The sequence below is a fragment of the Platichthys flesus genome, chromosome 9 (assembly GCF_949316205.1).
Source record: "Platichthys flesus chromosome 9, fPlaFle2.1, whole genome shotgun sequence".
Lineage (NCBI taxonomy): Eukaryota > Metazoa > Chordata > Actinopteri > Pleuronectiformes > Pleuronectidae > Platichthys > Platichthys flesus.
Genome location: NC_084953.1, coordinates 12,770,305 through 12,784,654, shown reverse-complemented (window position 1 = coordinate 12,784,654; position 14,350 = coordinate 12,770,305). Strand labels below are relative to the sequence as shown.

Below are 14,350 nucleotides of genomic sequence, written 5' to 3'. Positions count from 1 at the left end.
ATAATTTTCCACAGCAGTTTATAAATGTTTGTTTAAACATGCAGATTATATGCATATATTTTGTTAACTCACACTGGGTTTTGTGTTGCCCACGAAACAACAGTTTTTAGTCAGCACAGCGCAACATTTCTAATCATACTCAAGTGCTGATTATTTTGGAAACAGCCTACAAGGGTGCAGTGGAGTGAAATAATGTGACTGGGTATTTATGCACCCAAACAGCTAATTATATTCCTATTCAAAGGATTATTCAGGAGCAATCTGAGCTCAACTTTACAGTTTGTCTGGTACATGTTTACTTAATCTGGTTGAGCGGTTCACACAAGATTATTCTGTTAGGATTAATAGTCATTTGATTGACCTGGGAATGTATTTAATGACACTTAGATTTGAGCACATTGTGTTCTGCCAAAGACATTATATTAATGTTTTAAGTTGGTGAGAAAAGTTTAGCTGCTTTCAGATATGCACAGAAGTCAGGACATTTTCCTGCCACTCTCGGGAGTGACTGTGTGTGAGTCAGTTACCGTGGACCTTTTCAGGTACCTTTCCTGCCGACCCTCTAGTAAAAGGTCTGAGTGAGCCCATATGAGAAGACAGCCGGGAAATTTGAATTGAGCGAGCAGGCGTGTTGACGGCGTTTCCAATCAGAGACTAATGCGAAAACTGCAACAAATATGTGAATGAAATAGACACCTCTTTATAATGGACATAGAGGACGCAGACAAAGATCTTCATCTTGGAAAGACCATGAGACTTGAGAGCTCATGTTAATAATGGTCGACGTCTGTGTTGAATTCGATGTGCTGTAAACAAAAACTCTTGATTTTCATAATGGTAACTATACATCATCCTGCGTTCTTTACCTAGGCAGCACCCCTCACCTTAATAGTGTTGAGAATGCGTCTGACCCTAACCCTCATATGTGAAAGGAAAACTCCAGAAAGTATCCGGTCCTCATTTTCCAGATATTTTCCAGAGTTAATGTCTGCAATCAGTATCAGTCACACGGGTATAAGATAAAAAATACTAATAATTACTGTAGGATCTATTTGTCCATTAACGCAAGGAAGCGTGTATGTTATTGTAAATGGCCCGTGAATGTAAAACCAACTTAAAAAACAATCACTTGACCACACCTGGTCCTGTTAGGCACACAGCTTTGTCTGCATGTGCAACAAGCGAGGGCGTGACCCTACTTAGCACTCCTACATTCTTAGTTCTAGTACTACTACCGGGGGGGGGGGGGGGTGAGGAACGTCACTGGCATCCTCATTAAATTACCTCCGTAGCTGTTGCCAAGTGATGAGGACATGTATTTGTTTTGAAACCAAGTACATATTTCGAACCCGCTACTTGTTTGCATGCTTTCAAAACACACACCCACTTCAGCAATGAGGACGAGGCGTTTTGTAGTAGAAACATGGCGAATGAAATTCCCTGTCGTCCGTCTGTGGGGGGTTTAAAGCTGACGGTGCAGCTACGACAGGCTACGCCAGGGTAGTTATATACTTTAAGACGCGTCATCACTTGCCAAGTCACATACCAAGGAGACATGTTGTGTACTTATGCTATAAGGGAAGTCTTTACTAGTGTGCTGTTTCAGATAAAGATTTTCGAGCAGGTAGAAAGTTGAAGAAGTAGAGTGAAGTGTCTTTCTGAGTGGGTTCTAATAAGAGCAGGTTGTGTGCTTGAGATGTCAGCACTGATTGAATCCACAGGTGGCAGGATGATGGATGGTGTTTTTATGTTTCTGGTTTACCTGAATGTGTGTATTTGTGTGCACATATTTTCATTCAATGTTTGTGTACAGAAGGTGTTATTTCCTATAGGTTCATTGTGAAGGAAATGTCCACTGTTTCCAGATATACTTAGAGATATGGTTTACACACATACACATGTATATAGTTAAACTTCACAATTATGGTTAGCTAGGTAGGGTGTAGATGTTTGTGTGTGTGTGAGATTGACTTTCCCTTGCTTGCTGCCAGCCTGCAGGGATTATCAGGTGCTTAGACAGAAAAGAACATTGCTTTAAGTCTCAGTCATACGGCCTCAGGTATAAGACAGAATGGCATCCTTTTTGTGTGTCGAAGTGTGTGTGCCTCACGTTATGTGATAAACAAGACTTCTCTTTTCCATTGGGATTCAGTTGCAGTCACTACATCGGGGGGGGGGGGGGGGGGTTTACTGCTATGCTTTACTTATACAAAGAACAAGCGTCATCACAGTGGCTGAGCCAGGCAGAAGCTACACTCAGACACACAAACACCCAGATAGTCAGGCCGACGACTAACAGATCAGATGAATGTGTACACGTAACACACACCCAAACACAGGCACACGCACACACACAGTAAGGAAATTGAGACTCTTTGCATCATGGTTTTTATCTGACACCAATAAACTGATGGATCATAACACTTTATCTCTTTGGCATCCTATCATATTATGCAAATATAATTATATGTTTTGTCAGTCTGGGAATGTATTACTTGAAGTTATATATATAATACTATAAAACAGCTAAAACCTAATGAACCAGGTGTCACTCTAAGGTTAAACTGTCATGATTCTGACACAGGAGCAGTCAGGTGAACGATACGAGGTACGTTTGATAACAAGTTGCTCCCCATGATCATTTCTTCACTTCAGACAGTTTGCTGTGCCCTCTTGATATTTGGTCATCACTCACATCTACTGTATGAAGTGTTTTCCTGGAGGCTGTTTGTGACTCAAGCGGCAGCTGCTGCCTCAGTTCTAGATGGTTCTACCAGACCCTGGAGCCCGAGTCACAGAGTTCAGCCGGACAGAAAAACACTGTCCCTTTAAGAGCCACCGCTGGACCCAGCCTGTCTGCCTGTGTGTCTGTGTTTTTCAGTACAACGGCCCAAAACATTCTCTCTTTCTACACTGCAACTAGAGCGTTACTTTGGAGAAGCTGAATATACAATTTTCCATGTGGAAGAGAAGAGAGAGGGAGACACAAAATATTCTAGAAATAGTTTCTCCTCTTCCTTCACTGTAGTTTCGGAGAGATCATTCCAGTCCGTTTCCACTCGCTCAGAAGTCATCGAGGGGAAACACTGGTTCAGCCACTGATTGATTTAAATTATTAAGAGCTGGATAAGATGGAAACTAGGAGAAGCCAGGTGTGCAATAGGTCATTTGGCCCTTGCAGGGTGGACAGGAAATGCCAGACAAGGACCAAAACAGCACCCCTGGTAGTCAGTGTCACATTTCACTGTGTTGAATTGCGTCTATAGCACAGCCTGGGAGTTTAGAGGGAAAGAAGGGGCTCGATATGGATAAGAATGTATGTACGTGTGAGTATGTGTGTTCCCTGGAGAGGAGGATTATAATAAGAGTTGCATAAACATAGAATTAAAACAGGGTCAGCTCACAAATAGCAGTTCACGCAGAGCTTGCAAGGACCCCGCAGTGAACAACAGCATCCTTTGTTAGCTGCTCCCTGGACACAGGAGCTGCTTTTAAAGCGGCCCTTTGATGTCACTTTCACCTTTCGCGTTGAAACTCTGATCAGCTTTGAAATCTGTTAAATCACCCAGCGTCACGAATGGTCCCTACTGATTTATAGATCGCCTTTTCAAGAAAAAGGAAAACGTTTACTTTCTTATTTCTGTTACACCAGTTTTCTAAATTTGACGCTGATGGGCGGGAAATTCAGTCATTTATTGGTGTTGGTAGCTATATGTGGAGGTCACCCACCAAACAAAATAAAGCATTTTATAGTTTACGTGTGAGGCAGCTCTTTGTGGTTGGAGATATCAAGGCTGGAAGTGGAATTAAAGAGAAGGATAATGTTCTTTCAAGAGGGCCTCAAAAAACAAAAAAAGAATAAATAGCTCTCATTTGTGAATGAAGCGCCCGGGTCCCTTTTCTCTGTGTGGCGTGTTCCCGGCTGCTCGCTAGACAAGGCCTGCCTTTTGAGAATGAATTTCCTGAAAGGCAGTGCTTTCAAGGCCTCATTGCTCAGCGTGTGCGAGTGCGATTACGTGCATAAGCACATGTTTGCAGGGAGAGGATGCAACTCATAGAGCTGAGTGAGGGAGGGAGAAAGGAACAGAGGAAGCCTGTTGGGAACTGCAGCTGGTGTTTCGGTCCTGTTGTTTTTGTTGTCTGTGATTGTGCATTCGTGCGTGCGTGTGCGTTGCATGTGCCACAGGAGTAATTGAGGCAAAGGAGGAGAAAGAGCAAAGCTCTCTCCTCTAATGCTCAGTACCAAAAAATGAAGGATGGTGAAATGTGGATGGGAGATTGCATAATCTAATTGTGCTCCTAAAAGCCTATGTATTCATTATGAGATTTATCAAATTAATTGAGAGAATTATAGAAACTCACCTCAGATTACATCTCAGCTCATTCATTAAATTTCGGTGCAATGTTGTGATGATTGTCACTTATTTAAGACGAGTGATGGATTTGATCAGTGTGGGAACAACTTTAATGCTAATTCAGATTTCTAAGCATTTTTTTTTTTACTGCAAAACTTTTAGTTCTAGTTCAAATTGTATTAGTCTATGAATCACTTTGGTCATTAGAAAATCTTCAGTTAGTATTTTTCTGATGTGCTTCATGTGAGCACGTTTTTACATTTTATTAATGTTAAGAGCAAAGAACGCAGCTAAAAATTTGTATTGAAGTAGCGTCAACATTAAACACACTGTAAACTGAAATATTTGTCCAGAAATCTGTTGGTCTGCATTTGAAAAATCTGTATATATTCCAGTGCGCACACGAAATGTGTATCAGTTAAAATTCCTATGAACAGATCCGCCCTTGTTTGAATATGTCATTCCAGGTTCCAACCCACGCCACGACTCTACGTCACTGAGCATTCCTGCCTCATGCCATTCAATCCTGCTCCATTCCATTTCTCATATCTGCATGCACATACAGTCATTGTATTATTTCTTTTGTTTTGTTTTCCTCTTTCATAAACCAAGTGGTTTTCTTCCACTGACGGCATTACTCTTGAAATATGTCAACGATGTGTCCTAGCGTCGTGACTCCTGACACTTTGCTCATCACGGAACAAAGGATTGTGAAATTGGTCGTTAGCTCACATGGAGAGTGCAGCTTTAAGTGGTTGTGTAGCTTTGGGTCCAAACAACATGTTCTCATTTTGAAATACTGCACATCCTTTCCATACTTTCCTGTATTGATCTGCATCAATAGAGTCAGCGCATGAAAGTGAATTAATGCTGATGTTAGTATTTGTGGTTCTAATCTGTGTGCGTTTCTCTTGTTTGTGTACAGGTTGACCTGTTCACCTTGTGCAGGCCTGTGTCCTAAACTGTGTGTTGGAAATAAGACGATTGATTCGGTAAACTCGGCCCAGGCTTTGCGAGGCTGCACGGTTCTCCACGGCAACATGATCATCAAGATTCGAGGAGGGAGTGAGTACTGCTACCCCTCCCTGTCTGACATCCCTATCTCCTCCTTCCTCCATCCCAAGTGTTTCTCGGTCCATGTCTGTCCCTTTTATTAGGACATTTAGTTTACCTGTCTGCATTTGTCTCATTTCTTACCATTCGCCATCTTCTGCTACCATCCAGTTGCTGTCTGTATGACCAACTGCTTTCTTTTCATCTATTAAAGATTTTCTTTGTCTTAATATGTTCTGTTTTTTTATTCTTTTTTTCTTGCAATTCCTCTTTGACATCTGAGATTAATTTTACGCTATGAAATGTGCTTTAAAATGAAGTTTATAATTATTATACCTATCATCCCTTTGCAGATAACATAGCTGCTGAGTTGGAGGCTAGTCTGGGCCAGCTTGAGGAGATCACAGGCTACCTGACTGTTCGCCGAGCGTACGCACTGGTCTCCCTCTCCTTTCTACGCAAACTGCGTATCATCAGGGGGGAGCATCTCGAGGCAGAGTAAGTCCTCTCCTCATCTCCTCCTCTCTTTTCCTCTCCTTTCCTCTCCTTTCCTCTCCTAAGTTGTATTAAACTTCTTTATCTGTCTTGTCCTCCGCCTCTCCTAGTATTTACGCCTTCTATGCGCTGGACAACCAGAACCTGCGCGAATTGTGGGATTGGTCCAAGCACAACATGACCATCCCGCGTGGTCGCATGTTCTTCCACTACAACTCCAAACTCTGCATGACTGAAATCAGAAAAATGGAGGAGATAACAGGAACCAAGGATCGCAACCAAAAGAATGACATCGCTGTACGCAACAACGGGGACCAAGCCTCCTGTAAGATATTCAAAATGCCTGACTTATGTTTATGAGCTTTGATGATGATAATGGACTGTATTTATTTTTGAGCATTTTAGCTACTAAATATATATTTACACTTAAAGGATAAATATTTGCAGACAGAAAAAAAAACTTAAAGCTCATGAGGACATCCTGTCTCTGTGATGAGCTTTTAGCCTCAGATTTATGTTTTCACAAATGATTTTATAAATGAAAAAGCAGCAATCGTGTTTTAATTTGAATCCTTATTCTGTGATATCCTGACCTCAAAAGCAGTCATGTCTTTGATGATCTGCTGTTCTTCATCCTAATGCATATGCTTTTCAACCCTTAGGTGAGACTAAGATGCTGAAATTCACTGTGATCAAGACTACATCAAATATGATTATGCTGAAGTGGGAGCCTTTTTGGCCGTTAGATTTCAGAGACCTGCTGGGATTCATGGTTCTCTACAAAGAGGCGTAAGTATCAGACAAAAATGAAGGGAGTTGTTTTTGATATCATGAAATAAAGTTATATTAGCAGTTAGTCATATTGGGCAACTGCTTTGCTTGAATGACTGGCCTTGTTTCCTGTCACCACCGCCTTTAAAGCTGTTAATAATTATATTTCGATGAAAATACTGAAAGATTCAGATGGTTTGGAGCAGGTCCTCTTCTCATTGGCTTTAAATCTGATGAAAATATGTTCCCTCAGGTTGCACAAGGATCTGTTTTTGGACATTTGCTTTTTTCAATCTATACATATGCTGTGATACAAAGGACTCACCGCTGTATTGTGCCGTTCTTGATAATATTAACTGCTGGATATCAAGAAATGATTCATTGAAAAGTAACAAAAACCTAGAAAGGAAATTGATTGAATCGCAGAATAACAGTAACTTTGAGAGTTTCATCAGGAACTATACTACAACTGTCTTCTGACCACTTTCTTTCCATCTGCTCCAGGCCTTATAGGAATGTGACAGAGTTTGATGGCCAGGACGCGTGTGGCTCTAACAGCTGGGCAATTGCCGATGTTGATACTCCATCCCGTTCCACTGAGGGCAAGAGGGGGGAGGATCCGGGGCACCTAATCCGACCACTGAAGCCCTGGACCCAGTATGCCATAATGGTTAAAACTCAACTGTCTGCCTCTGATGAGCACCAAGTTCATGGAGCCAAGAGCGAGATCATTTACGTCCGCACCAATGCCACCAGTGAGTTAATCCACGCTATTAAATAAAAAAACACTTCTCTGGAGTTCCTTTATTTATTTATTTTTTAGAATATGTACTTTTTATTTCTGGCATTGGATTCAATAGAGACTGTATAGCCGACGGTTAAGAGTGTAACACTTTAAATATAGATGTTAAAGAAATCTACACAGACTCAATATTTTGGACTTTTGACTTGCTTGGCTTAAGGGTACCCTGTGGATATGGTCTGTAAACAAGCCCGGTTCTGTTTACATCCAGTGTTTCTCACCAAGAGACGGTGCTTTGTGTCTTTAAGGCACAGGAAACACGCTGAATGCATTTTCTCCTTCATAAATCATTTGCAACATGTTTTCCACAAGGTGCATGTGTAATGGAAAAACATGAGCTAATTTCAAGTTTCTTTCTTTTTCTTTTGTTTTAATGCCCTTTGCTTTACCAGTCACAGGACAGGTTGGATTCACGTGATCGAGTGGGATCTCCTTTCTCATTTTGGTTCAAGTCATATAGTACCAATGCTGTCCTGACTGGTGTCTCTCCTCCTCTGTCCTTCCCAGAGCCCTCAGTGCCTCTCGACCCCATCTCCTCCTCCAACTCCTCCTCTCAGATCATCTTGAAGTGGAAGCCGCCAACGAGTCCCAACGGCAACATCACCCACTACCGCATCATCTGTCGCAAGCAGGCTGAGGACAGTGACCTCTACAAGTTCGACTACTGCCTACAAGGTTAGTATCCGCTGATTGCCGCTCCTGAGTTTGTCCAGACTGTTGGAAAACTAGTTAGCTGCTGCACAGTCACATTATTTCCTCTGACTGACCCACTTACCTATTTCTTCTACTCAGGGATGAAGCTGCCGTCTCGCACCCCGACCCACCTGGACAGTGAGGATGAGCAGAAATGGAACCACACAGATGAACCCACTTCAGGGGGAAGGTGCTGCGCCTGCCCCAAGACGGACACCCAGCTAAAGAAGGAGCAGGAGGAGATCGAGTACCGCAAGACCTTCGAGAATTACCTGCACAACGAAGTCTTCGAGAGCAGGTACTCGTCTCTGATTGTAATTAAATGTTGAGTCTTATACTGATCAGGAAAGTAATACAATTGGCTCACTTGCATGGTCACACATACCAATGCTTTCCATTGCCCTTTAGCTGTAAGTCATTCTTAGTTATTATATTCTTGATGACTATAGGGGGAAGTCAATAAGTGATTCAGAGGTTAAATCATGATTCCAGAAGTATAAGATTTTTTTTAGCGGATTTATTTCAAATGACTTTTACCGACATACTCCAGAGACACTTATGACACCTAATGCATTAAAGATGCATTTTCATACAGACTCACAAATGCATTAATTTACATGTACTTGTTTATTTTCAATGTTCAGTGCATTTAAAGTTACAGTGGCACCTAGAAGAGCTCCCTGTGTTGTTAGTTTGTGTTTGTGGCCACACAGGAACAACACTGGAGCTCCTCTGACCAGCCAGAGTGCATCACTCCCACATGTTGTGTGTCTCAATGCGACTCAGTGCCAACCTCATCTTTTCTATCCATGTGTGTGGTCCAGGTGTTGCTCATGTTGTAGGGGCCTAAATCACATTATTGAGACTTGTCTTCCTCATAGAGACAAAAGGGGAAATAACCATGAGGTAAAACCTTAGGTTTCAAGGTTCAGCAGGTTGTAGTTATGAATGTTTTTAGAATAAGTCACCAAGAAGTTAATGTTATTCGTGGTAAGACCTCTGAAATCACAGAGACACGACTGTGCATGCATATTTGTGTGTGTGTGCGCAGATTATGTAAACACTTGTTTTTGTACTGGGCACCACAGTGGGGGGCTTAGGGTGGGAGGTGCTGATTGTCTGGGCCCCGGTGCCTCTACCCTGACACACACACACACACACACACAGTCTCTCCCGTCGATTCCCTAGGGGAGTGATTACTGTGCCCATTATTATTCATGCCAGTCAGGGATGCAGTCATGCAGACTGCCATTTGGACACACACAAACCCACAAACTCACACACACACACCTCTGCTGCATTTTTATCCCATGCCACTGAATCCGCCATGGCAAAGTACATGACAAATACAATAAGAAACTCTGTGTGCTTTGTTTTTCCAACATAAAAAGAGATGCAGGTCAGGACATTTAGTATTTTTCTCCAGCCGGAGCGAGTATTGGTTCAACATTAACTCAGTCGTACACTTCCCTGTCCAGTGAGGGAGACGCCTCCATTACAGCAGCTCTAGGGTAAAGTGCAGTACTCAAGGAGACAATGGTGATTCTTTAAAGATTCTAGTTGATGTTACACTGCTGGAGTTCTGGGTCTTACCTTAGCTGCCTTCATGGCCTTTGTGGTCGACCAACACTTAGTGGACTTTGGGGACAGTTGACTTTGCTCATCGGCACCACTGAGTGGTGTGGGTCGGTAGTTCTTCCAGCCAGTAGTAGATGATATTTGCGGATAAATGTCATGTAATCAAACTTGCCCCACACAAGGTTATTGTGAGCAGAGGTCCCCTCTGGTCTCCCTCACACTACTGCTTCATTTGCCTTCTGCTGGGTTTAATTTACACAAAATGCTTCTGACTCAAAATGTTGACTTGCCTGAGACTCATGTAGAAACTTCAGAAAAAGTGTTGCTGACACTTTGTGTTTTGCCTGAACTTTGTTCACTGATTTTCTTGTTGCTCTGTTGCTTCAGACCGTCTCGCCGTCGACGCTCAGTGGGAGTTGCAAACGCCACCCTCCTCCCTAACTTCCTCACCACAGCGCCCAGTTTTCCATTTGGCTCCACGACAGCCAGCCCTGAGGACGACGATAAGGACGATGAGGGATCCAAGGTCTCAGAAGTTATAATTTTTATATCATATTTGTATTTTTCTACATAACCTTTATGTTTAGTGGTATTTATTGTAGATTGTTCTTTCCTTATTTTGGGTTGATAGAAGCTCACAAAAAAGATCAATCCTCTTTACAAGTCATTTGAAAAAACATACTTCTGTAAATTCCTTTAAACCTTTGCTTTATCTAAGGTCTTAATGTAGTACATTTTTCAATCTTTTATTTATATTTTGTATTTTTTTGTAAATCACAAAAACTTACAGAATATGTATCCAATTATATCACTTTCCGGAAAAATGCAGAGAAGAGCACATGAAAATGTTTGCCTCAGAATGACCCAGGTAGATGCTGTCTTCTATGATACACAGTTTATACTCGGTTTAAACAAAAAATAAATAACTTCTTTAGCATCACTGCAGTGAGGGAATTTGTCTGTGCCCATAAATCCATGATGCCACAAGAGTGATAAGATTGATCATCTTTTCTGCTCAGGTGGAGCTGAAGGTGATGTCGAAGGAGTCAACAGTCATTTCCAACCTGCACCACTTCACCAGCTACAAGATAGAGATCATGGCCTGTAACCACGCGACGGAAATCAAACGCTGCAGCATGGCTACTTATGTCAGTGCCCGAACAATGCCTGAGGGTAAGAACACAAGCAAACCTCACACACACACACACACACACACACACACACACACACACACACACACACACACACACACACACAGTTTTGGGTAACCAACAGTAGATGCTCGCTACAATAAAGTACGAAAAACAAGTCCTGATGTGAATCCTACCTTCATGAAGATTATAGAGTTTGGTTTTTGTTGACACCATTAAAGATCAATGTAGGGGTCATTTTGAACGTTTTTTTTGTTGTGTACTACATTAGAAATGTCAGATTAACACTAGAATGGCACTCAGCTGAGTTTTTACCTCTTCCCAGGCTCAACACTGTCCATATAAAACCACATTTGAATTCACTAGATACTGATCTGGATCCGCACCAAAAATGAATGGGTTCTTCAGTGATTCATACCTTTCACCAAGTTTCGTCATAATCCATCCAGTAGTTTTTTGCATGATCATGCTTACAAACAAACAAATAAAAACGTAACCTCCTTGGTGTAGCTAAAAGAAAACACACGCAGTTCACACAAGTTCCAAAAAAGCAGTGAATATTTCCTTCTAGAGGCAGAAGTTGCAATTGGCCACACTAAGAACTCTGTGGTAACACTTTGCTTTATACTGAACATATGTCAAATGTTTCTCTTCATGTCTGGTTCCTGCAGAGAAAGCGGATGACATCCCAGGCCCCGTCACCCATGAGATAGTGACGGCTGAGCCTCCCTATGTTTTGATAAAATGGAACAAACCCCCATCCCCCAACGGCCTCATCATCCTGTATGAGGTGTTCTACAGGAAAGTTGGAGACTCAGAGGTCAGTATGAAACCCTTGCCCAAGTATTAGAGTGTTGGGATACAAGAAAAAAAAAAGTGAGTGAAAGGAAAGATCGTGGATCTTTGTTATGCCATGCAGGAGGCAGGGATGAGGGAGGGATTGAGGCAAGTGGACTCTGTAGGAAGGAGAAATATGGGGTTCAAAGACGTGCATGAAATCATAGATGAAGGTTAGAAGAGCTGCTGAGAGAGGGAGTGATCTGGGTGAACCATGGGGGCTCGATGCAGGTAGGAAAGGAGGGGTTTTCTGTATCTTCTCAAATTCGGTCTGTTCCTTACATAGAGTTAGGAACAAAGAAAATATTTGTTGACAAACTCCCAGTCCCACCGCAGTGCGTGTTAACGTTTTCTGCTGTGTGTATTTGAATACTATTATGGCTGTGCAATTAAGTGCTCGTCTGTGACAAGCTGGGTGTGTACGGTGTGTCTGAGTGTGCATGTGCATGTGTGTGTGTGTGTTTGTGTTGTTGTTGTTTACTTGCTGTAAATGTGTGAATTCATCTCTCATTGCTATTCATTGCTGCACCGCCTGACCCTAGGAGCCAGTAGCAGGTCTGTTGCCATAGTGACAGAGGCAGGAAGGAAGACTAGAATGCAGTGGCAGGGATGGACTGATCTCAGACATCTCCTGTGCACTGAGCTGCACTGAAAACACACCACTCACTAACACACCCTGCATTGGAAACAAACTGATCTGGATGTTCATGTCAGAGGGTCACATTCATTATTTAGTTTATTGCTCAGTGGTGGAACAGAGCAACACTAAACAGACACGAATAATCATAGAACATTGTTGCATGTTCTCTAACCTTAGACTTGCTACTCTTCTAATTGGCTGAATAAACAAATCAGTTTTGCAGGTTTTCTTTCATATTCTACAATGTGAGGCAGTCAGTATACAATTCAGTGAGGTGATATAATAGATTATAAATAAGATATTGTTCATGAAATGTATATTCTGCATTCCTAGGGCGTTCGTTGACTTAGGACATTAAATCTCACTTTACCATTAATTGACCAGAAGCTGCATAGAATCGAAATTGGTAAAGACAGATCTAGTAAATTATCTAAAAACCAGCTCCAGTGACATCGATTGAATTACTTTATTTCAACATGAACAGAGTTTGAATCTCCTTCAAACTTTGTTCAGTTTAAATGCTGTGTCCGTGAACACTTTGGCTGTTTTGTCTTGCACCTCGTTGTGGTTTTATGAATCATCTTACTGAAGTTATTTTTTCTTCTTCTTCCAGGATCACACAGCTTGTGTGTCACGGCCATCCTACATCAAATCAGGTGGCACGAAGCTCTTGCTTGTGCAGCCTGGTAACTACAGCGTGAGGGTCCGCGCCACCTCCCTGGCAGGAAATGGTTCTTTTACAGAAACCACTTACTTCTTCATGCCCAATCGTAAGTCTGATTAAACTCAAAAGTCACACATTACTCGCATGCATCTGCAAGTTCATACACTTTCAATTGACTCAATGCTGGTTAGAACAGGTGAGGTCCTTTAAGACGTTTTCTTTAAAACTTTAAATGTATGTTTTTGATAGAAAAAATAAGGTAAATAAAAGCTATTTAGTAACCACATATTTTTTATGCTCAGACTACAAAATGTTGGTGTCCGTTAAGATGGTCACCGTGTTAGGTTAGGCAATTCTAGAAACATACATGCCACATAGTGATAGACTACATGTTACTTCCCGACCGATCACTGTTTGCCATCTTTTATGTGTGTGAAGTTCCGTGTGCGACTGTCTATCAGGGACAAGAATGTAAACAAACATGGTGTCTAAAGCTGGACATATGATACTGGCTCTTTTAGAACGTAAAAGCCTGAAAAGCTTTCCTCTGTTTCACAATTCCACATTTGATTGAAATTGCACCGTACAACCAAAACATCATCCCTCTTTCACTTTGCCATGTTTACATTTGCATGTGGGGTCATCTCATTGCTATTAGCTGTTTTATTGGTCAACGTCACAGAGGTGCCAAAACCCATTTATGTTAGGACATTGTGAGGCATCCCAGATCTGTAGGTGGTTGTTGACCATTGTGAGACTGCACGTGATAAAACAATCAATGATTGATTCTGATCTCCCAGTCCCCACTCTGCCTTCAGGTTAGAGCTGACGTCTTGTAGTCTGACCCTGTATGATTATTCTTTATTCATGCACAGTGACCTGACCTCTGAGTTCTGTGTTTTATTGCAGCGGATCAAGGTTTAATTTGGATTGTGATCGGTCCAGTCATCTGCTTTGTCCTGCTGCTATTTGTGGGTGCTGGAGCCTTGTGGTTAATCAAGAAGAGGTGAGATGGAGCTTATTTTGTTTAACAACCAATAATGGGATTTGAATTTTGAGTGTTTAAATACTTTGACCCAGTAGCTATCAGGGCATATCAAATGTTACAGGACAAGTCTGTATGAAGCAAGAAGGTCAGAATTTGCAGGAGAAAGTTAACGTGTTCTAACAGTTTTCAGCGTCTCACACGTGTTCTGTGGTTGTTGTGTTACAGACATACAGAAGGGCCGACAGGACCTCTTATCGCCTCCTCAAACCCTGAGTACATCAGCGCTAATGATGGTAAGAAGGGCATCATTACAGATTAAGACG

At 41.9% G+C, this 14,350-nt stretch overlaps 1 protein-coding gene across 1 annotated transcript in view; it reads left to right on the top strand.

Moving 5' to 3' along the window:
* Positions 1-14,350, top strand: part of insrb (insulin receptor b) — a 77,352-nt gene that overhangs the window by 52,290 nt on the left and 10,712 nt on the right. Inside the window, exons 5-17 of the mRNA XM_062395604.1 lie at positions 5,281-5,420; positions 5,762-5,906; positions 6,014-6,228; positions 6,566-6,692; positions 7,179-7,429; positions 7,984-8,151; positions 8,269-8,467; positions 10,135-10,273; positions 10,767-10,920; positions 11,570-11,718; positions 12,989-13,145; positions 13,949-14,045; positions 14,253-14,320. Of these exons, the coding sequence (XP_062251588.1) occupies positions 5,281-5,420; positions 5,762-5,906; positions 6,014-6,228; positions 6,566-6,692; positions 7,179-7,429; positions 7,984-8,151; positions 8,269-8,467; positions 10,135-10,273; positions 10,767-10,920; positions 11,570-11,718; positions 12,989-13,145; positions 13,949-14,045; positions 14,253-14,320 (2,009 nt within the window). The remainder of the gene's footprint in view (positions 1-5,280; positions 5,421-5,761; positions 5,907-6,013; positions 6,229-6,565; positions 6,693-7,178; positions 7,430-7,983; positions 8,152-8,268; positions 8,468-10,134; positions 10,274-10,766; positions 10,921-11,569; positions 11,719-12,988; positions 13,146-13,948; positions 14,046-14,252; positions 14,321-14,350) is intronic.